Source organism: Stomoxys calcitrans, chromosome 4 (genome assembly GCF_963082655.1).
Source record: "Stomoxys calcitrans chromosome 4, idStoCalc2.1, whole genome shotgun sequence".
Taxonomy (NCBI): domain Eukaryota; kingdom Metazoa; phylum Arthropoda; class Insecta; order Diptera; family Muscidae; genus Stomoxys; species Stomoxys calcitrans.
Window position 1 is genome coordinate 14,302,991 of NC_081555.1, and position 25,224 is coordinate 14,328,214.

At 39.9% G+C, this 25,224-nt stretch overlaps 1 protein-coding gene across 3 annotated transcripts in view; it reads right to left on the minus strand.

Moving 5' to 3' along the window:
• Nucleotides 1-8,981: 8,981 nt before the first annotated feature.
• The window catches only part of LOC106085775 (uncharacterized), a 177,698-nt gene continuing 161,455 nt past the window's right edge, over nucleotides 8,982-25,224 (minus strand). The window contains exons 1-6 of one of the 3 annotated variants that reach the window (XM_013250188.2): nucleotides 23,350-23,809; nucleotides 19,578-23,073; nucleotides 19,368-19,502; nucleotides 11,179-11,253; nucleotides 10,784-11,101; nucleotides 8,982-10,718 (exon numbers count right to left, since the gene is read on the minus strand). In XM_013250188.2, the coding sequence (XP_013105642.2) occupies nucleotides 9,735-10,718; nucleotides 10,784-11,101; nucleotides 11,179-11,253; nucleotides 19,368-19,502; nucleotides 19,578-22,940 (4,875 nt within the window). In that variant the 5' untranslated portion in view covers nucleotides 22,941-23,073; nucleotides 23,350-23,809 and the 3' untranslated portion in view covers nucleotides 8,982-9,734. Of the gene's footprint in view, nucleotides 10,719-10,783; nucleotides 11,102-11,178; nucleotides 11,254-19,367; nucleotides 19,503-19,577; nucleotides 23,074-23,196; nucleotides 23,246-23,349; nucleotides 23,810-25,224 lie in introns of those variants that run through there. The other 2 variants (XM_059366655.1, XM_059366654.1) reach the window with 2 other exon arrangements.

The window sequence follows — 25,224 nt, forward strand, 5'->3', positions numbered from 1 at the left end:
ATATGGGAGCTATATCAGGTTATAGGCCGATTTGGACCTTACTTAGTACAGTTGTCAGAAGCCATAACAAATCACCACATGCAAAATTTCAGCCAAATCAGACAAAAATTGCGGCTTCCAGGGGCTCAAGAAGTCAAATCGGGAGATCGGTTCATATGGGAGCTATATCAGGTTATAGACCAATTTGAACCATACTTGGTAAGAATATTGGAAGTCATAACAAAACACTCCGTGCAAAATTTCGGCCAAAACGGATAACAATTGCAGCTTCCAGGGGCTCAAGAAGTCAAATCGGGAGATCAATTTATATGGGAGCTATATCAGGTTATAGACCAATTTCGACCTTACTAAGTACAGTTGTTGAAAGTCAAAACAAAAAACACCATGCGAAATTTCAGCCAAATCGGGCAACAATTACGGCTTGTAAGGGCTCAAGAAGTCAAATCGGGAGATCGGTTTATATGGGAGCTATATCAGGTTATAGACCAATTTGGACCCTACTTGGTGTGAGTGTTTAAAGTCGTAACAAAACACTCCGTGCAAAATTTCAGCCAAATCGGATAACAATTGAGGCTTCCAGGGGCTCAAGATGTCAAATCGGGAGATCAATTTATATGGGAGCTATATCAGGTTATAGATCAATTTGGACCTTACTAAGTACAGTTGTTGAAAGCCAAAACAAAAAACACAATGCGAAATTTCAGCCAAATCGGGCAACAATTACGGCTTGTAAGGGCTCAAGAAGTCAAATCGGGAGATCGGTTTATATGGGAGCTATATCGGGTTATAGACCAATTTGGACCCTACATGGTGCGAGTGTTTAAAGTCGTAACAAAACACTCCGTGCAAAATTTCAGCAAAATCGGATAACAATTGAGGCTTCCAGGGGCTCAAGATGTCAAATAAAGAGATGGGGTATACATGGGAGCTGTATCAGTTTATTGACTGATTTGGACCGTACTAAATTTCAGCAAAATCGGCGCAATTTATTTGCGAAAAAACTTAAATCGGGAGATTGGTATATATGGCACCTATATCACAATATAGACAACGCTCTGTACGGACGAGTAATGGCCTAAACCAGTCTACAGTGCCAAATTTAAGCGAAACCGTGCAATAAATGCGGCTCCTTAAGGCCTTAGACCTTAAATCGGGAGATCGTTATATATTTGAGCTTTATCAAGATATTGGCCTATTTCGACCATATTCGATATGGATAAGGTGCTAAAACACCTCATTGTACGGACGAGGAATGGCCTAAACCAGTCCACAGTGCCAAATTTAAGCGAAATCGTGTAATAAATGCGGCTCCTTAAGGCCTTAGACCTTAAATCGGGAGATCGTTATATATTTGAGCTATATCAAGATATTGCCCTATTCCGACCATATTCGATATGGATAAGGTGCTAAAACACGTAATTGTGCCAAATTTCAGCGAAATGGGATGATAAATGCGGATCTGGACTACACTCGGTATGGATATCGGTAAAATCGGCTAATAAATGCGTGTTATATATGCTTAACAGCCTAAATCGGAAGGTTGGACATCAAGATGTTGTGCGACATAACTCATCTTAGAACCAAACCTGCGGCTTCTATGGTCCTAATACCTTTAATCGGAAGGAAAATCAAGGAAATAAGGAAAATCAAGGAAATATGCGGCTTCTATGGGTTCTATGGATACTTTCAATAGAGAGATCAGAAAATATGGCAGCTATATCCATATATAGACCGATCTGGACCACACTCGGTAGAGATCTAAACATAAATTGATGCGCCAAATTTCGGTAAAATCGTGTAGTAAATGCATCTTTATGAACATAAGACCCTAAATCGAAAGAGCGGTATATATGGGGGCTATATATAGATATAATACGAAATGGACCATACCATACTGGGCATACGAGCATATTGGGGGTCTTAACACCACTCACTGTGCCCAATTTCACAGAAATGAGGTAATAAATATTGTCTATCTCCGTATTAATGAGTCTAAGCCCTTAAATAGGAATATCGGTTTATATAGAGGCTATATTCAGATATAGACCAATTGGAACCATATTCGGCACGGTTGTTGGATATTATTACAAGGGCTTCTATGGGTTTGCGACTTTAAATTGGTAGATTGGTTCATATGGAGGCTATATCATGATATTATCCTATCTGGACCCTTTTCGATACTTTTTCGATATATCGAAGCTCCTAAGACAACTCACTGTGCCAAATTTCAGCAAAATCGGGTGATAAATGCGGCTAAGTTAGGTTAGGTTGAACCAAAAGGTGAGTTCAATCGGAGGCCAGTTTGATCCATTGTGGTACCCTAGAGAGGGAGAAAAGGAAGAGAAAGAAGATGTGAGACCTAGGACTAGATGTTTTACACGAATAAAAGAAAGACAGGAGGAATGGAGAACCCGGAGGGTGAAGAAACGCTCATCCCCACGCAAGCACAGATGTATCTACGCCGGAGCTTATGGACGGAACCATCCTTTTCCTTCAACAAATCTCAGGAGACATACCAGAGGTACGTTCGCACAGAAGAAACTGCTCCCCAGAAAGGAGAGCCTACGTCTCTGCAAACCCGGACAAGAACACAGCAAGTACTCAATAATCTCCTCCCCATCCTCATCGAGGCAACTCCTACAGAAGTCATTGTGCGGTATACCCATGCGCTCCGCCATGCGGCCTATGGCACAGTGTTCGGTTATGACCCCTGTGAAGCTACTCAGCGACCTCTTATTGGCGGCTTCTAAATGCGGCTTCTATGGATTCAATTACTTTTAATCGGTAGATCAGGATCTGGACTACACACGAAACGGATATCAGTAAAATCGGCTAATAAATGCTTTTTTATGGGCGCAACAGCCTCAATCAAAAGGGCGAACTATATGTGGTCAATATCAAGATATAGACCGATATAAGCTATCTTCGAACTTAACCTGTCTGTGGACAAGAAAGAATCTTTGAAATGTTTCAGCTCAATATCTTAATTTTTTAGGAGTGTAGCATGATTTCGACAGACGGACATACGGAAAGACATGGCTAGATTGTCTCAGATTTTCTAGAGTCTAGTAATCTCTAGTGACCCCATAAAGTATATACAGGGTAGCTAACACGAAGTGACATGTTTTCTGTGATTTTTTTATAGCCACTACCGAAAAACGGTTGTATATTCATTTTATTATTCCGTTTGCAACATATCGAAATGTCCATTGCCATGGAACGAGGAACAGTGAGTTGTGAAGGATCAATCGATGTCAGTGCCGAATGTAGTCCAGATTAAACCATATTTAGATCTATGTGCTATAGGCTCATAAATTGTTATTTTTTTTTTTTGGATTTTGACGAAGTGTGGTTCGTCCCAAAGAGTTTTGAGTTTAAACTTGAATTGGTCAGCACTCATTGATATGTAAGAAGTTTGCCCCTGTTCGTAAATGGAATGTTCATGAGCAAATTTGCATTTGCATATAAATCCGAGGCGGTGGGTATCCATGAATTGTATCTCTACTTATCTTTCTTTTTAGCAATTCATCGGCTTCTGCTGTTTATTTTCCGATAACCCTAAGCGGTATACACAAAAATATTTCCTTAGTTGTGCTTGGTCTCTTCACATTCTTGCCAAGTATCAGAAGGGGCTAACTCCTGATTTAAGTTTCATTACTCGTTGTGTTAGTACCCTGGACATCCGCACATAGTATAATCTAAATCAGTCGAATTTAAAGCCTTAAAGAGAAAAAATTGCAATTGCAGCTTAAATCGAGAGTTCTTGAATCTGAAACAGTAACCAGAGAACACTTAGTTAGAGATTGTGTTGGACTTAGAACTGAGCAAATTCTCCCAATAGTTTGCAATCAGACTGGGAAAATTTTAGTCCCCGTAAGGCCAACAATACCTCAAGTTGGACCCATCAATAATTTCATAACAAAATTAAAGTAAGAAGAAGTAAAAAGAAAAAATCGTTTTTGAAGCTTAAATCTACAGTTCTTGAATCTGAAACAGTAACCAGAGAACACTTCGTTAGAGGTTCTGTCGGCCCTGGAACCGAATACTCTAGTCATCAGAAGGATATTGAATGGAAATCCAGTCTAAGTAAAATAACAACCTTAATCCGGAGAAGGTAAACTAAACTTTCCCCAATTTTCAAGGTTGTCATTCGCAATCAAACTTAAGCTGTTTTACAAGCCCTTCAAAACTGAAGAGAAAAAAGAAAAAATGAGAATGTTTTGATCCTGACACACAACGATAACTCGTTTAGTGAGGTCTTTCAGTATATCTTACTGTAGTTAGGCCGTAGAGATAGGCGCCCCGTTAGTCGAGTTGTGTGCTCGGAATCCAGAGCTGGGTCGTAGGTTCGATTACCACCAGAGACCTTGGTTGTTGTCGTAGCCACATGTCTATATGTGGAGGTGACGATTCTCATCTACAACAGCTCCTATAGGTGAGCAAGCTCGATATTTCGACTAGAAGACTAGAAGGTAGAACTATTATTATTTTTTGATACTCACCACCATAGGATGGGGGTATACTTATCTAGTCATTCAGTTAAAATACCACGAAATATGCGTCTAAGACCCCATAAAGTATGTACTTGTCTCGATATTCTGAGCGGTCATACGCGTAAAGCTAGCCGCTTGAAATTTTGCATAGATACTTGTTATTGATGTAGATCGTTGGGGGATTGCAAATGGGCCCTATCGGTACATATTTAGATATAGCTGCCATATAAGGCATTCCCGATTTTGACTACTTGAGCCCCTACAAGCCAATCGGGCTGAAATTTTGCAACTATTGTTCGGTTACGATTTCATTTGTGCCAAGTAACATTCAAATCGGTCCGTTGTTGTTGTAGCCACATGTCTGTATGTGGAGGTGGCGATGCTCGTCTAGCTCTTATAGGTGAGCAAATTCGTTCTGGTCCAAAGGACCGATCGTCGCGGGAACATCATGGCCATTGGTTGTTTAAAGGCGGCAATAACTCGCTTTGTCATTTCGAGCATCATAGGCACTCAGTATTTATGTAAGAGCCGGTGCTACCCGGGCTCTCAATGACACTCCGCTCCATACCGCTGATTGTCCGCGACTGCAATTGCAGCTACTCCATGTAGATCATTCCACTATCCGCAACCTTTGGACGCCCGGTAGTTCTCAGCCAAGCTTCTGGTGATAACAATGAACACCACACAGATCGGACCTCAAAGTTCCAGCCTGTGTGGTGCTCATAGTTATCCCGTGCCAGGAAAGTCTACAGAAACGTTTTGTTTAATCAGAAACGTCTCAACGACAACTGGCTGACGCCTAAAATAGTTTCCCGTTTATTTCTCAAACTAAGGCCCTTTGGACAGCTATGTGCAGTAGTTTTAGGATAGGCTAAAAACTTATAGACTTTTGAATGTAATATGTATACAAATGGGATAGGGAATGTTTATAATAATAACTTAGATCTTGAAATGTCCACATGTTGGTACACAAATGTGGAGGTAAACATTGAAATGTTTAGTTTGGTTTAAAGTGATCTTCATTGTCTTTCACTAATTTTGTACCACTGGTCGATATTTCGACTAGAAGTTTTTTTTTGGTTTTTCATAAAAAAAATATAGTTAAAAAAATTTGATGGTAGAATTATTATTATTGGGTTGCCCAAAAAGTAATTGCGGATTTTTCATATAGTCGGCGTTGACAAATTTTTTCACAGCTTGTGACTCTGTAATTGCATTCTTTCTTTTGTCAGTTATCAGCTGTTACTTTTAGCTTGCTTTAGAAAAAAGTGTATAAAAAATATATTTGATTAAAGTTCATTCTAAGTTTTATTAAAAATGCATTTACTTTCTTTTAAAAAATCCGCAATTACTTTTAGGGCAACCCAATATTATACCCTCCACCATAGGATGGGGGAATACTAATTTCGTCATTCTGTTAGTTACACCTCGAAATATGAGTCTAAGACCCCATAAAGTATACATATTCTTGATCGTCATCACATTTTAAGTCGATCTAGCCATGACCGTCCGTCCGTCTGTCAAAAGCACGCTAACTTTTGAAAGAGTAAATTTAAGCGCTTGAAATTTTGCACATATAATTTTTATAAGTGTAGGTCGGTTGGGATTGTAAATGGGCCAAATCGGTCCATGTTTTGATATAGCTGCCATAAAAACCGATCTTGGATCTTGATATTCTTGAACCTCTAGAGGACGTTATTCTCACCCAATTTGGCTGAAATTATGCACTTGGTGTTTTGATATCACTTCCAACAACTGTGCTTAGTTTGGTTCAAATCGGTTCATAACCTGATATAGCTGCCATATAAACCGATCTTGGATATTGATATTCTTGAGCCTCTAGAGGACGTAATTCTCGTCCAATTTGGCTGAAATTATGCACGTGATGTTTCGATATCACTTCCAACCACTCTGCTAAGTATGGTCCAAATCGGTCCATAACCTGGCATAGCTGCCATATAAATCGATCTTGGATCTTGACTTCTTGGGCCGCTAGATGGCGCAATACCAATACAAACAAATTTTGCCCATGAACGTTCCACTAAGAAACAGGGTCAAAATTCTCACATATCAATGAGTGCAGTCCGATTCAAGTTTTAAGCTCAATGATAAGGGGCCTCCTTTTTATAGCCGAGTCCGAACGGCGTGCCGCAGTGCGACACCTCTTTGGAGAGAAGTTTTACAGGGCATAGTACCTCACAAATGTTGCCAGCATTAAGAGGGGAAAACCAAAGCTGAAAATTTTTTCTAATGGTCTCGCCAGGATTCGAACCCAAGGGTTCAGCGTCATAGGCGGACATGCTGCCTCTGCGCTACGGTGGCCTCCGGGCGCAATACTCATCCGATTTGGCAGAAATTTTGTACAACGGCTTCTCCCATGACCTTTAACATCATGTCCAATATGCTCTGAATAGATCTATGGCTTGATACAGTTCCCATATAAACCGATCTCCCGATTTTGCTTCTTGAGTCTCTACAAGGAGCAATTCTTATCCGAATCAAAGGAAATATTACACAATGACTTCTACAATGTTCGGTATTCGATTCATTTATGGTCCCAATCAGACTATAACTTGATTTAGCTCCAATAGCATAACAGTTCTTATTCATTATTCTTTGTTTGCCTAAAAAGGGATACCGGGCAAAGAACTCTACAAATGCGTTCCATGGTGGAGGGCATATAAGATTCGGTCCGGCCCAGAAATTGTAAAGCGGACGAGCTTGTGAGACTAGAAACTACCTTTCTCATTCCATGGAAACTGGATTCTGTGGGTATGCTTCTAGCGCCATGTAAGCTAAGTTTTCAGGATCAGGCCCGAAGGGCCATGAATGATAGATGGTCACAAAGAGGGGGCAAAACTATGTGGCTTAATCTAGACTTGAGGAGGTCTTCCGCTTTGCTGTCGCTGGTTAGAAAAGACGTCTCTGCCATTGTGTCCGTCATGACAGGTCAATCACTGTCTAATCGGAAAACATGCTGACAGACTGAAGGTTGCCAGTAATGACATGCAAGCTAAGTTTTCAGGAACAGGCCCGAAGGACAACGAATGGTAGGTGGTCACAAAGAGGGAGCTGTGAGCATTCTAAAACAAGAGAGGCTGTGAGCATTCCAAAACAATGTGGCTTAATCTAGACTTGAGGAGATCTACCGCTTTGATGTCACTGGCTGGAACAGACGTCTCAGCCATTGTGTCCGTCATGACAGGTCACTCACTGCCTAATCGGAAAACATGCTGACAGACTGAAGGTTGCCAGTAATGACATGCAAGCTAAGTTTTCAGGACCAGTCCCGAAGGACAACGAATTGTAGATGGTCACAAAGAGGGAGCTGTGAGCATTCTTAAACAAGAGAGGCTGTGAGCATTTTAAAACAAGAGAGGCTGTCAGCATTTCAAAGAATGTGGCTTAATCCAGACTTGAAGAGGTCTACTGTTTTGCTGTCACTGGATAGAAAAGACGTCTCTGCCATTGTGTCCGTCATGAAAGGTCACTCACTGTCTAATCGGAAAATATGCTGACAGACTGAAGGTTGCCAGTAATGACATGTAAGCTATGTTTTCAGGACCAAGCCCTTCATGACAGGTCACTCACTGTCTAATCGGAAAACATGCTGACAGACTGAAGTTTGCCAGCAACGACTTTTGCAGAAGAAGAAGAGACTATAGAACACTTTCTGTGCGTGTGTCCCGTTCTATCAGTCAGAAGTAGATCTACTTTAGGTTCTCATTTCTTTGAGAACCTGTCTGAATTAGCGGATGTGAACGTTCGCAAGTTGTTGGGCTTTTTAAAGCGATCTGGATGGTTCAATGATAGGAACTAGAAGGCATCTTCCTTCCTGTGGTATCACAATGGACGAAAACGTCTAAGTGAGTCTGACTGCCACATAAACCTATTCTAACCTACTGGTTCATGTCTGTACTAGATGTTAAGGTATGTGTCTAAGCTAAATAAAATTAGTTTATTTCAAACCATCAACCGACAAGTTTCTTCTCTTCCTGCCGCGTTTTCACGCTGTTTCATAAGCATGGTTTTGAAATATTGCACCCAAACTGACAACCTTGGGTTGTTTACAAAAAAAGTTGTATTTCCATAGAATCAATTTAAATTCCGTTTTATTTCTTTTTTAAAATTTTTAAGAAAATTTAAATAGGGTGTTGTCTATGTTTAGCTATACAACAAACTTAGTACTAGATTTAGTTTTTTTGTACACTTTGATGATCTACAATTTTGCTTTTAGGGTTTAAAAACCCCTCTAACATGTCTACCACATATACACACAAAATGGGATACATATAGCAAAGAATCTGATCTGTTTTACAGAATATTAACAGTAGTTTTTTGTGTGTTCTTCTTTTACATTTCACAATTTTGAAAATAATTTTATATTATTTTATAGGTAGATATATATAAATAATATATTCTATATATATATATGAAATATGTATATGCGTTTTGTATATAATTATAGTTATGGTATATATATATATATCAATAAAAATGTTTTACTTTTCATAGGAACTGTTGTTGGTTGTTTGATGTTTCTAAATATCTAAATTTCCAAAGGGATTTATAGTTTTTGAGTTTTTCTTTTTCTTTTTAAATTTTGATAGGAATAGTGTTGCTTGATTTTTGTTTTTAATCAATTTTTGTTGCTTGTAGTTATCTTTTTTTATAATTTTTTTATATAACTATACAAATTTTCTATTATAGGTAAAGAGAGCTACAAGAAATTTTGGAATTTTCCAAAAAAAAAAATATTCTACACTGGGTTTAGTTTTAATCTAAAGGATTTTTTTTTATATAATAAGGCTTGGTTTTAGGAAATTTTGTTGTTCATATATACCATCTTTTGTGAGCATAGACAAATTCATATAAAGACTCTTCAAACTTTGAATTTTATAAAAGCTTCAAAAAATGATGACAGACTCAAATTCTTAAAAGTTGCTATCACTGCGAGGTGTTTTTTTTTTGGAAAAATGGATATCTGTTTTTAATACAAAATATACATTTCTTTGTGAGAAGTCAGCGCCATCTTTTAACTGTTTCCAGTTATGTTTTCTACTAAACTTAAAATATTAAAAAGTCCCTCTACTAATTTGTCCAAGTTTTTTTTTTGTCTTTTTTTTTCATCTGTATATCCTTTAAGTCCATATTATATATTACATATTATAATTGCAAGTATTGCAGTTTATAATAAAACGATTTTCTTGAAATCCCCTCTCTCTCTCTCTTTCTATCTTCTTACGTACTATGATATCTCTTTTTGTGTTTGTACAATCCGGCATATTGAGCAAATTTCATGTCACATTTATCACACTTAAATCTCTTGGTATCACTGTGCAACATCAAATGGGCATAGTAGGAGGAACCCTTGACAAAGGACTTGCCACATATGGGGCAATCCTTGTCACGTATATTCAAATGCCAACGCGTATGACGATCCCTCTCGAAGGCTGTAAAGAAAGCCTTCGGACAGTGATCACATTTAAAGTTTTTCTTATCGGTATGCCTGAGCACATGCTGATTCAGTTTGCTGGCATTCACAAAGGATAAGCCACATTTCTCGCAGATATAGGGACATTCTTTGGTATGGGTCCGCACATGCACCTTTAGGGAATGTGAGGTAAAGAACTTTTTCGGACACATGGAACACTCGAAATTTCGCACACCCTCATGCCTGATTAGATGGTGGCCCAAATTTCCCCTATTACTGAATTTAACACCGCATATATGACAAACATTGTCCAGATTCTGGCCATTTGCGGTTTCTTCGCCATTATCATTGCGGAATCTTCTTCGCTTGGGTTCGTGTTCTTTGCGCAGATGATTGTTAAAATCGGTGAGTCTTTTGAAATCCATGCCACAAATATCACATTCGAAGGGATCAATATGGGCATCAATGAAACTAAACTCTTCGTAGTACTCAAACTCGGGAAAGAACTTTTGTTTGTTGTTCAGACAACGCAAGCGTTTCTTTTTCTCTCCTCGATATTGGGTTCTCAGCTCGATGATGCGATTTTTAATGCGTTCCGGATTCATGTCCTTGTTGGTCTCCTCCTGCAGACGATTGCACATAATGTTTATATTGCGTTGCTTCACCGGCCTTTTGTTAAAATCGGGATCTCTTATGTTCCACAATTGGGGCAGATCGCGATAGATTTCAATGAGCTTCAATGTGGTGCTACGCTGGTGTATGGATCTACCCAATTCATTGCTGACGGCAATCTAAAGATGATGCATAACATAATAAGAAAATCTTTTGACTCTCCCTCTCTCTGTTAAAAACTTACCACATCATCCAAAAATGTAAGATCCTTATAGAATATCCACTTGATCTCATTTGGATTTTGTTCGGCTGTCAACTTCTTATAGTATTTGGCATAATCGATTAGCTTTCTATACAAAGATCTCCAAGAGAAATTCCTATGTATGGTCTTATTAAACTCGGTAGTCAAAGCAAACCAAGCCTGACGTCTTAGACTTCGGGTATTGTAATCCAAATGATTCGGGTCCCAGAGTTGACGATAACGTTTGTATATGGATATCATCTTGTGGATTTCGTCATCTGAAAGACGTGTCGACTGCGTATCGCCATCACCCGAATGATACTTAAAGCGATGAAAGAAGTAAATACCAAATTTTAATAATCATTCATAAAGACAGATTTCCAATTTGTTAAAAATACCTCCTCATCTGCAGCATAAGTTCTGATTTTGTTGGTTCTTTTGCGTCCATCCAGTTTAGGAAGATCCTCACGCCGCTAAAAGAAAAATTTGAAAAAATTAAATTAAAAAGCTGCTAACAGCAAAAGGTTTATTCCCTAGAAAACAAAACTAAAAATTTTAGACCCTATAGTTAAAAGAAGGCTACAGAGTATGGCACTTGACTCCAATCCTGGTACAAAAGTGGAGTCGCAATCCGTTTCAGAGTTGTGCTAGGTTACTTAACTCTTAATCGTAAATGCATATGAATTTTCCACTAAGGAACAGGGGCAAACTTCTCACCTATCAATGAGTGCAGGCCGATTCAAGTTTAAACTCAATGATAAAGGACCTCCTTTTTATAGCCGAGTCCGAACGGCGTGCCGCAGTGCGACACCTCTTTGGAGAGAAGTTTTACATGGCATAGTACCTCACAAATGTTGCCAGGGAAAAACCACCGCTGAAAATTTTTTCTGATGGTCTCGCCAGGATTCGAACCCAGGCGTTCAGCGTCATAGGCGGACATGCTAACCTCTGCGCTACGGTGGTCTCCAACTCTTAACCGTACTTCGATATTTTCGTATGTATCTCTAACTTAATCCTATTTGAAAATACAAATTTATCCATGAACATTCCCTTAAGGCAGCGACGACGAGGCGAATGCATATTAATGAGTGCTGCCTGATCGAAATTTTAACTGCATGATATACCTTTATCACTCATATTAACTCTGAACAGTCATTATTCGTCAAAACGACGACGCGCGTCGTCTTTTATTATTGTAAAGAAAATATGGATGACTTTTCAGGCTTAAGAAGCATTGAGAGAGTAGCGAAGAGATGACTAACCATGTTACTCTTCTTGTCGGGCAAGTTATCCTACAAATGTGAACGATAGAAACAAAGTGAATACTAACTAACTACTGTTCGGGCAATCTGAACTATGGTCCATCATTATCTTCAGGGAAATTTAAAGTAAGAAGAGGCAAAAAGAAAATAAGGAATCTTTAGACTGGGGAAATTCTCTCAAGTATTGGCAGTAATAGCGGAACGACAAATAATCACACTACTGTTTTTGGCGAACAAGCTAAAAAAAAACCGTGGCTGAGAGATAATTTACGATTTTACAGTCCTTGTAGGGCACGCTAAACTACAACCTGTGCAGGCCTCATCATAATTTACCCGAAAAATAAGAGTAAGAAGAAGTAAAAAGAAAAAAATTTATCAGCACCTGCAAAGAATACGTTTCATAAAACGCAAATTTTACATGGCTGAAATATAGTCCGATTTAGGGAGAGAATATCTTTCATACATTCTAACCACCTATGCACTATGGCGTTCCAAATATAATTCTTGGTTTAAATTCATTTGCAGTTTCAGCTGCTTAAAATTAAGGTAAAAAGAAGTAAAAAGAAAACATTACATGTTTTAGCTCCAAGTAAGGTGAATTTATTTTCAAAGCCTTTCGCCAAGCCTTCAAATTCATCAGGGGTTCTTCATCACATAATCATTACCATCTGCTGCGCAGTTTTTAAATACCAAGTAAAAATCGACCAAGTTCATCCAGTACAAACTTCGTATAGCCACCCTCCATCAAAATCTTATTCTACATAAAGCTTTAGTTGGAGGAGTCCAGTTTTATAACCCACACCATAGAATTGGGAGTATATTAACTTAGTCATTCCGTTTGCAACAACTTGAAATAGTGATCTGCGACGCCATAAGGTGTATATATTCTTGATCGTCTTGACATTCTAAGCAGATATAGCCATGTACGTCCGTCTCTCCATCTGTCGAATTAACGATAGCGTTCGAACGAATACAGATATCCCCTTGAGATTTTGCACAGATACTTCTTCTTGATGTAGGTTGTTGAGGGTTGCAAATGGGCCATATCGTTTCATATTTGTATATCGCCCCCATATAAACCGATCACCGGTTTTGGTGATCTTTAGTCCATAAAGGCTTCAATTTTCCTACGACTTCGCTGAAATTTGATACAAAAATTTCTGTTACTGGCGAGACCACAAAAAAAAAAAAAATTCAGTGGTGGTTTCCGCTCCTAATTGTGAGATACTATGCCATGTAAAACTTCTCTCCAAAGAGGTGTCGCACTGCGGTACGCCGTTCGGGCTCGGCTATAAAAAGGAGGCTCCTTATCATTGAGACTAAAACTTGAATCGGACAGCACTCTTTGATATGTGAGATGTTTGCCCCTGTTCCTTAGTGGAATGTTTATGGAGAAAATTTGCATTTGATTTCTGTTCGGACCTTAAATTTTCTGGCCAAGCATAATGCGAATCGGTCTATAAACTGTTATAGCCTCCATAAAAACCAAATACCGTATTTGAATTTTTGAGCCCCTAGAAGCTTCAATTTTCTTTAGATTTAGTTGAAATGTACTACGAAAAGTAAGTTTGAACCATTCAACACACTCCCAAATTCCGTCCAAATGGTTTTTCTTCTTAAACCCATAGAAGCCACAATATTTCTTCGATTTGGCTCAAATTGCACGTAGTGCTCAGTTATGACCATTTCAAGTATTGTTTAAATCGGTCTGTAAACTGATATTGGAAGCCACAGTAGCGCAGAGGTTAGCATGTCCGCCTATAAGGCTGAACGTCTGGATTCGAATCCTGGCGAGACCATAGCAAAATTTTCAGCTGTGGTTATCCCCTCCTAATGCTGGCGACATTTGTGGGGTACTATGCCATTTAAAAACTTCTCCTCAAAAGAGGTGTCGTACTGCGGCACGCCGTTCGGATTCGGCTATAAAAAGGGCCCCTTATCATTAAGAATAAACTTGAATCGGACAGCACTGATTGATATGTGAGAAGTTTGCCCTTGTTCCTAAATGGAATGTTCGTGGGCAAATTTGCATTTGAAAACTAATACAGCTCCCCTATAAACCGATCTCCTGATTTCTCTTTTATGGCTCCTAGATGTTTAAATTTTTGGCTGATTCAACAGAAATTTGGTACATAAAGTATACAAATGTCCTTCAACTAAGTTATTTCGTTTTAATTTGTAGCAGAATTCATGGTGTTCCCAAAATTCGACCCGGCCGAACTTAGTGCGTTCTTCCCTATTTTAGTTACATCAAAACCTTTTATAAGCTTAAGAAATTTGAAAGAATCGTGAGATCAGTCTAAATGGCGGCTTTATCGTAATATGGTCCAAGGTGAAGCTTTTGTAGCATCTAAAGTTCAGTACGTATCTAATTTGCCGTTGGTATACAAAAAACGTCCGCAAAAACCAATGGATCAGTTGTCCATCCCAATAGAATTCATAGACGATATCTACGCGATACCTTTCTACAAATTTCCAGCATATTCAAGACAAATAACCTGCTAATATTTGTTAGCTAAACTATTGATTTTTAATTGCAGAGTCCTGTTTTAAGAACAGCCTTATTTGTCCTCTGTATGGATCTATGCAGAACTCTGTGAGTTGGGTATTTGTTTCCTAAGCCACAACAGAATTCTTAAGATAGGATAGGTTAGGTTAGGCTAGATTGAAGAAGAATGTGCCAATTCTAATCTGCGTCATTCCACTATGGACATACACCTAAGCCAGCAATGGGCTTTTTGTGGGTTCTCAATAACGAAAAGTAACCCAGGACAAACAATCCCTACTAGTTCTCCATATTATGCCCCTTACTAGGTTCAATTCTGTTATGGTATCAGCACCTTAGTATCGCGAAGCCTGCTATTGACATAGGAAATGTTCCAACGTTTCATCATCTTCAATACATGCCCTACTGCAAACGCAAATTTCTCCATGAACATTCCATTAAGGAATAGGGCCAAATTTCTCACAATACAATGAGTGCTGTCCAATTCAAATTTAAACTCTATGTTAAGGGGCCTATTTTTCAAAGCCGAATCCGAACGGCGTGCCGCAGGGTGACACCTCTTTGGGGAGAAGTTTTAACATGTCAAAGTACCTCAGAAATGTCGCCAGCATTAGGAGGGAATAAACACCGCCAACAAATTTTTTCTGATGTTCTCGCCAGGTTTTGAAACAAGACGTTAAGCGTCACAGGCGGACATGCTAACCTCCTCCAATGCCCTACTTGTCTCAACAATTTGTCTTGTAATGATATTCAAAGCCATATAGACCTCCGCTTTCAAAGGATTTTCGTCGTTCTTCCTACCATTTTACTGTTCTAGATTGCGCCCCCTGCAAGGCTTCGCATCCACAAGTTTATTGATGGCATTCCTTTGGTCTTTACAGCCCTCTCGTTTCCCAATACTCTGTTATTGCCCGGCACCCAAACGATGAGGATTTTGCCATCCTCAAAGAAGACGTTAATTTCCCTTTTACACCCCAAGACCATCAGAGACCGTTGACATTTTTCTAATGACCAATTTATTGTTTGTAGATATATTTACTCTTGACCTTCTCGCTTTGAGACCGTACCACCTTACTTAAAGAACTCAGTCTCTGGATCCTACTTAAGTTAATATTGGTCTATTTCCGCTTCTGTAGAGTCAGTGGACTAACCACGAACTATCAATTTCTAGCCTACGACCCGTCTACATGTTGCCCAACATCTGTGAGCGTTCTCTACGCTTTTGGAAGTGACGTTTCTAGTTAAACTTTCTATTCAAGTTCACCCCCAAGTATTTGATCTTGTCGGATATCGGAATCGTTCTGCTGAGGAAACGTGGTACGTCAAGTTGGTCAACCTTCGTTTATTTGGTAATAGGTAGATTTAGGGCTTCTCTAGGTCAACAATCAGGTCGCTTGGTCTAGTCCAGGCGCATGTTATCTAAAATATTCAGTAAGGTTTATGCCGACGTAAGAACAGTTAGTGTCTCCCTTTTAATCTCTTCTTCAGCCTAAGAATTTGAGCTCTACAATCTACCCCTCATTAATGTAGTGAACACATGTAAAGACCCAGTGGAAGTGCCTAGGGTTAAGATGCGAATAGCGAGTATTTTTTAAGACTAATGGAGAAAGATTATTGCTAGACTCCATTCCAAAAGATCTTTGATAGACTCCAACAGAAGATAATCCTGCATAGCCTTATTTATGTGACGTCTTGAGATTCGTAGATAATCAAATAATTTATTCAGGCGCTACACGGACTCAGACCATAATGGCAAAAAAAGAAATTTTTTTCCTACAAACTCTCACTCCCAAAAAAGCGGGAAGACTTTTTTTATATCAATTTACGCTTTATGGTTCAATAATAATGAATTTCTTTTATATTGCGGGTCTTAAACTCGTACTGCTGAGCGACTCCTCTTTGTTGTTGTAACCACATTTGCATGTGGAGGTAGCGATCTGCGTCATGCTCCTGTAGATGAGAAAGCTCGTTAACGTTAACGGCCATTGGTTATTTGAAGGCGCCAATAACCCGCCTTGTCATATCGAGCATCATAGGCACTCAGTATTTGTGCAAGAGACGGTGCCGCCCGGCCTCTCACTGAGACCCTCCGCTCGATACCGCTGAGTGTCCGCGACTGCCGTATCAGCTACTCCGTATGGAGCTGCAACGCCACTTGATGCGTTCTTTAGCTCGTATCTAAGCTTCTTGTAATAGCAATGAATACCACACAGATCGGACCTCAATGTTCCCCGGGAACAGGGTGGCCATTGGTTATTTAAAGGCGCCAATAACCCGCCTTGTCATATAGAGCAACATAGGCACACAGTATTTGTGCAAGAGCCGGTGCCGCCCAGCCTCTACTGAGACTCTCCGTCCGATACTGCTGAGTGTCCGCGACCGCTTCTCCGTATGGAGCTGCAGCGGCACCTGATGCGCCCGGTAGCTAGTAGCTAAGCTTCTTGTAACAGCAATAAACACCACACAGATCGGACCTCAATGTTCCAGCCTAAGTGGTGTTCACAGCTATCCCGTGTAGACAATATTAACAAGACTGAAGGTTACACAAATGTCAGCATGCTGGATTAGACTTTGCTGAAACCCCTTTTATGACACTCGTCAGGTTTCAAAAGCTGGCTGACATGATATCCTATGCTCGTGGTCTTCCGGCGGGAGATTTTCACCACTATAGCGTGGTTCTGTCCTGTTTCTAAACCAAATCCCAGACGAGGACGGTCCTTAGGACTGAGGATTGTGCTGCTTGTGGCCATCCACCATGGAGGTACTACAAACCTTAGGGAGAATTTAAAAGATCAGACACTATCGCGTGATTCTGTCAAGCATCTAACCGGAATCCCATGACGATCCACCTGGTTTCGATTAACAGTTGAACTAGAGTTTCTATACTGATCGGGGGCTACTGAGATTTTAGGGTAGACACTTGGTGCATGAGCAAATGGGTAGACACTTGATGCATGAAATTTAGACAAATTTTAAGAAAAGTGCAAATTCCTATTTTAGTTCCATTCAAGTTTGGTAACTCATAGAAAGGAAAGATAATAGAAAAACCGCTAAAGAAGAAAATACCTCAAAATGTGTAGCATAAGATTGCAGCCTAGGTATTAGAATGTAGCGGTAGGGAGCTCACCGTGGCGCAGACGTTTGTGTGTCCGCCTATGATACCGAATGCCCGGTATCAAATTCCGGCTTGAACATCAGACAAACATTTCAGCGGTGGTTATCCCCTTACAAATGCTGGCTAGATTTGTGAGGTATCCTGTCATGTTAAAACTCCTCTACCTACATTTGTGAGGTATCCTGCCATGTTAAAACTCTTCTACCAAGTGGTGTCGCTACGTCGTTTGGAATCGGAAGAAAGAAGAATCAGCCTTATCATTGAACTTAAAACTTTAATCGGACTGCAAAAAAATTGATATGAGATTCGTTAATGGAATGTTCAAGGGAAATTTAGTTTTAGTATGCATCGATAGACCTGTAGCTGGGGTTCGTGCAGGTGCGGAATCGTGAAAAAGAAGAAACAGACACAATGCTGGCCTTCATGCCATCCTAACGGGATTCGCAAACAGTACATAATTTTTTTAAAGAGATTTATCTGATTCTTCTGAGTAATTAAGTTGAACTCTTCTGAGTAATTAAGTTGAACTCAAAAGTAAGAAGAAATATAAAGAAAAAAATACTTAGCTAAGCCTAATGCCAGGATCTAGACGGGGTCTTGTTTTCATAATCATCATCTACAGCGATTTTCATTTACTCAAAAGGGCATGCAAGTCCAGCTTAATAGGGGTAAATCACAATAGGTAATAACTACCCTTAATTGGCGATTTCCTATAGTTTTAGGTATGTTCTGTAAAGCAGTCCATCTTCTTTAATCGATTAGTATTGTCCCTTGGAGGACACCGTGGCAAGTCCGCCTATGACGCCGAACGCCTAGGTTCAAATCCCGGCGTGAGCATCAGAAAAAAATGTTCACCGCTGGTTTTCCCCTTAATAATGCTGGCTTCATTTGTGAGGTACCCCGCCATGTTAAAAAACCCGGAACAAAAAAGGAAGTACCTTATCATTGAGCTTAAATTTGAATAGGACTGCACTAATTAGTATAGGAGAAGTATTCCCTGTTTCTTAAATGAATGATGAGAATTTTTCATTGTCTCTAAAACGTCAGCACGATAATAATCTATTCAAACGGACGTTTCTGTTTTGAAAATTAGATTCTATGATGTTCATGATCTATCGCGCAGCGTTAGTCGATCTCTTGGCTCTCATTCGTAAACCGAAAAGAAAAATCCAATATGCTAAGAACTACAATCAGATTCATCTAATGTTCATTACATATCTATTTTTACATAAGTAAACCGAAATCAGTTTTAATTTAGAAAAATATCGTCGGGAAGCCTCTTGGCAAAAGTAGAAAGAAGTGAAAAGAAAAAACATGGTACAGTTTTAATTAAGAAGAATATATTCTGGAAGCCCATCGGCATTATCATCTGTTGCGACTCCGATTTTCTCAAAAGACCATACAAAGGCATGGAGAATCGAGATATAATCCATTACTTGGATGCAATCCGTGAGGTTCAAGGGTTTGTCAATCTTATTTCTTATGTGGACCTACCCTATCGTTAAGGCTTGTATAGCGCTTAAAAACTAGGAAGGGTTTCCGTAGGACGATATTTTACTTATGGATGCTTTCATATGGATGAAAACATCACTAACTCTTAATAGTTTAGTCGGCCAAAAACCCTGCACGTCAAGTCTCAATCATATATCACTCCAGCGGAAAAATAGTATACTAAAGATCATCAGATTTTTGTTTGACACTTACCGTCGATGTTGTATTTGAGCTTTTCACACTTGCTACATCATCCGATTGTAGAGGGAACTCCAAAATATTATCACTATTACTTGCTGTGTCTATGAACATAGTAACATCCTCGGGGCTGTCACATGAATGCAGATACTAAAAAACACAGAGTGGAAGAAACGTAGAGTTCAAAATCCCAAAATCATGTCGTATTTAACCAAGACAACATACCGTGTCCAAGGTTTTCGGAGCAAATTCCTCATCCTCTTGTGAGACATTCTCTATAAGTTCCTCCATTATAACATCTTCCATGGGAAACTGGTTGAAGCTGGCATCACGTCGTGAACTTTTATTGCAACCAACTGCACTTTGCTGCTCCATGGCCAATGGTTTGATGAAAACGGACACCGAGTTGAGATCTTTGACATTCATGCTTATCTCAAATTTCTCATTGGTACCACAGACAATGGTATCCTGCGTAACATTGGACGATGTGTTAGCCGGTTTGTTGGGTTCCTCTTCATCTTCGTCCTCCTCTTCCAGTATATTGCCATGACTAGACGACTCTAGATGTTCCTTAAAGCTAACTAAACTTTCAAAGATTTTGCCACACACACGACAAACGAAAGGATCAATATGTTTGTCCAGAAATTGCATTCTCTCGTAATGCTTAAAGGTGGGTTCGAATTTCATGCGCTCCACCTGGGCATGTAGATGGCGAATTTTCTCCAGGCGATAGCATTTCCTCAAAGAGCGTATGCGTTTCTGCACCCCACTGGAGGAGAGATAAATGCCAATATCCTTAAGCTCCGAGCTTATGCTCTGGAATGCTTTAGTTCTCTCCTTGACCTGACGCACCTTATAGCAACGCACATGCCACAGCACCAGATGTTTTTGATAGATTTCCAAAATCTTTTCATTTTGCTGCTCATACACCTCACGACGTTTTTGCAGAGAACGATGCTGCTCCAAAAAGGACATTTGCTCATAATAGGGAAATTTGGCACTCTCATCCAGCTCACCTTCTCTTTGTATGCGCTCACGCTCCTTGAGATAACGCTGGCATAGGGTGGAAATTCTTATGCGCACCTCGGTTATGTGGAATTTACGATTGCAGAAGGCATTCCAGCGTTCGGCTATGTCCTGCCAAGACTGCCGGCACAGGTGGGGCTCACAAAATTCCCTATGCGTTTGATCCCACAGGCGGGTATGCTCCTGGTAAAGTTCAATGAGCTTGAGGACATGCATCTTATTGAGTTTCTCTCGAGGCTCATGAAATTCAAAGTGTTCCTCCTCGGTTTTGGGCGAACCAGGTGATGAGGGTGAAGATTCTAAGATATTTTCACCTGTCAAACTTGTGGATGCCACTGAATGATCATCATCGGGAAAATCATCATAGTCCAAAAGGGAACAGGCCAGAGATTCCAAATGCTCGCTCAGCATTTCCGGCGACATATTGCCAGAGTCGTCATAGATGGGAAGTATGTGATCGTTGAGCGGCACGGTAGGTTGTATATCGCAAACTTCTACCGGTGTCAGAGATCGACGCCTTCGGCTATTGCGTTTGCCTCGGTTTAGGGATGAATTGCTGGAACAGCAGGTGGAGCTGGACGATATGGTAGAAGCTGCCGAAGAGGAATGCTCACGGGCAATGCGCTCGCATTGCTTAACCAAGTAACGTATCTTGCTGGACTTATCACTCTGTGGGGATGCAGGGACTTCGGGTTCGAGGGCATGGGCGGGTGAAAGGAAAGTGTGACTATCACAATCTGTGGGTGGCGGCGAAGGTGAAGTTGATGGATATTCGTTTGTTTCACTTGACAAGGAATTGGTGGGAGATTTCTTACAGGCTCTGGAATATAAACGCCGCCTTTTAGGTTCCATGCTAGCGCAGTGAAGGGGCGAACTATTGGGACTACTGCTATCATTTTCAACAATTTCACTACCTGACAGACTTTCGGTATCTGATTTTTGCAGAAATTTCTTAAATGACTTTAAATATTTGCCTCTTAAAGGAGGATTCGATTTTTGGGGCTGAATGTTTATTTCTTGGCTCAAACATTTGCCGTTTGCCCTTTTCCTTTTGCGAGGCGGCATGGGAGAGTTGTCCTTAACGTTGGGCGCCAACATCTCGGCCTCTGCACTGTTGTTGTTCGCCATTAGCGAATTATTGACATTTAAAATTTCCACTTTGGTAATTTCTACCACGGATTTTTTCTTCGCGGAATTAGTTGCTAATTGTATGTGGTCTTTAGATTGCTGTTTTGTCTTGGGTTTAATGAAGTCTTTTGGGTGTTGCGATTGTGGCGCGATAATTTCACCTGCTTCCATCGGCTTTGGGAATTGTTGAATTTCTTGTTTTTTATTGCTGTCGTAACTTTCTTCGGGCCAACAACAATTCTTTGGAACTTTAGTGGTTTCATCATGATCACTTGTTAATTCTTTCACCGTTGCCTGTGTTAACTGCGCATGCTGCTGCTGTGGTGGCTGCGACGACGGCTGCAGTTGCTCTGCTGTGCTGTGACAGCAGCTTAAAGAATTCTCAGAGAAACACAACTCATTGTATAAAGACTCTCTTATAACGGTTAAGCTCTCATTTTCTCTTTGCTGCAGTGTATTGGCCTCTTGGGGGTTCTCTTCTTTTAACGGAGATTTGAGTTCTGCAGAGAGTATGGTGTTATGGTATTGTTTTGATTTGTTATTCCACAATTGTTGTTGTTGTTGTTGTTCTTGAGTTTGTGCTGTTGGAGGGGTTTCTCCAGCGCAAACGTTGTTGCTTGATATCGTTGTTTCTGCGGATGCTATGAGTACCGTTGTTGTTAAGGTATTTTCGTCACCTTCTGTCATCACTTCCCTTTCCTCTTCCGCGCCTGCCGCTTTTACTTCATTAACACTAATACCAACACCAGCATCAGCAGCACGTTCATTAACTGCTTGATTGTCGTTTTCATTAACCTGTGTGGTATCGATGTTATTTTCTTGCTCAATCAAAACTTGTTCGAACGGTTCGAGCACATCTTCCTCTTCTTCTTCACACATTTGCTGCGAAGCAGGCGATAAATGCTGGCCACCAACACCACTTTCGTCATCATCGTGATCGTAATCACAAAGGCCGCTATCCTCGTTGTTTTGGGGCGACAGAGCCAAAACATGATACAAATCATTTTGTTCTTCCTCATCCTCCTCCTCATCCATATCCTCGCCATCAATGGTCAATTTGCCAGTCCAATCAGTGTGCCAAGCCTCCATGTGCAAAGGGAATTCCGAGAGGGGGCATAGGGGATGATCATCGCATAGACGACATTCCACAGCATAGAATTCACCCTCGCAATGCCAGGTGAAAACTTCGCCACAACCCAAATGATCGGGAAAATGGGGTGAATTGGGATCATTTAAATCCTCAACCCTCAAAGAGCTTTGCAGGGGCTGAAGCATGGTGGCGATGGCGGTGGTCTCCTTTTGTTTGGTGGGTGTGGGTGGTGGGGCTAACAGTAGCGGCTGTTGCAAAGCCCTATGCAGCATGGCCTGGGGACTATTGGCATCCAGCGCTGTTCTTTTACTCATTTTAAGGGCATTGCTATGAGTCTTCAGCATCTTGACATGTGAATTTCCGTTTTGCAAAAATACAATCAATGACAAACTTTCACTTTGATTTTTTTCTTCTTCTGCTTGCTTTAGCTAGACATTTTTGTTTAACTATTTTGTTTTCTTCACTTTTTTGTTCAAACTGAAATTGGACAACAACACATTTTTGATGGCTATTAAAAAACAACAATAACAAAGATTTTTTTATTTATTCATATTTTTTTTTGCTTCATAAAAACAAAAACAAGTCCACAACAAGCAACACCTCTGTGAAAACTGGGGGGCCACTGGTTAATGTTGAGGTCTGGTTGACAGACTGGCACTACTAAACCAGCATACGGGAATCTAGCTTTCGTTTAAGTAATTCATTGCCTAGATTCATTCATTTATTCATACATTTGCTCACTCACTCACTCACTTTTTGATGTTGTTGTTATTTTTGTATAATGTGAACAGCTATCATCGCATCGGTATTTGTATGGAGGAGCCCATGGGCGCAGGCACCCAAAAGTGTGAGATTTTTTTTTATACAAATTAAACACAATTAAATAATAACAGAGCAGCGACAACAACAACAATAATAATAATACGAAAAAAATAATAAAAACCCATGCACACAGCCGACACACGCACACGTATACAACGACCTCAAATGACAATCTTTTTGCAGTGTCTCAAAAAAAAAAAACAATGGTGTAAAGTGTAGTCACCAAAAGAAGCTACTTAGTTTACAATCGATTGAAGAAATGCCTTGTAGTTCAAAAATTACATTAAATGTAGAAGGCAATACGGAATCGATTGAAGAAATGTCTTGTAGTTCAAAAATTAAAAATTAAAAAAAAAACGCACGCGCGCCGCTTTTAATTTAGTTTGATGACGTCTTCAGCGTAACGTTCGACTAACAACTGATGATCGTAGCTGGCCCGGTATCAAAAGAGCAGCTTGATTTCTACCAAGAAGAAGAAATAGCAACAAAACACTAATTACAACAACACAACAGGGCATAAACAAGACCAAAAATCCATACACACAACCAAACAAGGCAGAGGCAGCAGCAGTAGTTAAAAGACTTTATTTATCCAACTTCATGCTGCCTCTGTCAACGTCATTGCTCGGCCTCGGCCAGCAGCCCAACAACAGCAACAAGAAGTTGAATGAACGTTAAAGGTATGAAAAAATCCCAACCAACTCTTAGCAAATGAAGAAAGAACAAGCTGTGTACGACAACGAGTGTGATTGAATGGCTGGCATACGCATTAACACACATTCAAATGAATACAAATTATCGATAGAGCGAAAGAGAAAGCAAAAAATCAATAGGAGAACAGGGAGATTGTTGAAAACAAACCAAAGAGCTAAGCTTAAATCAATTGAGAGTAGCAATACTGAGATGGTTTTTTATGCCGCAGCATTGCTGTGCATGGGTGATGGGTGATGTGTGTGTGTGGATAGTAGGGGTAAAAATGAAACACTATGTGTGTGTATAACAGCCATGCAAAAAAAGTAAACAAAACGACAGATGATCGATTAACTAGATGCTCTTAATAAGGAGAAAGACATAAACATGGTTTGCAAAAAGGAGAAAATCATAGATATGTATGTGTAGTTAATTAAAGAGTCTGTGTAATGGCGTTGTCGTTTATGTTGGGGTCTGATGATCAGATTTATTCAACAGTGATGGTTTTTCATAAAGTAAACATAGTAATAACAAATAAGAGGGTGTTTAGTTCGGCTGGGCCGAATCTTATAGACCCTCCTCCATGGACCGCATTTGTCAAGTGTTTTGCAAGATTTCTCTTTATAGGCAGAAATTGAAAAAAGGATAATGGAAGATCACCACAAGAAATACTCATGGATTTTTTTTTTTTTGGTTACGAATCGAGAGACTGATTTATATAGGAACAACATAAGATCATGGCCATACTTGGTATAGATATTGGAGATCATAGCAGAAGTAATCATTCGAAATTTAACCCAAATCCGATAGGATTTGCGCTTTCTAGATGCTCAGGAAGTATAATCGGGAGATTGGTTTATATGGGAGCTATATTAGGTTTTGTAGCAATTGGAACCATACAAAGTACATCTGTTGGAGGTCTATGGAAGAGTCATCGTTCAAAATTTCAGCCAAATCGTATGTGAATTAAAGTATAATTGGAATATCGGTTTATATGGAAGCTATATCTAAACATGGACTGATAAGGCCCATTTACAATCCCATCCAATCTACATTAATAAGTTTGTACAAAATTTCGAGCGACAAGCTTCACTCCATCGGAAGTTAGCGTGCTTT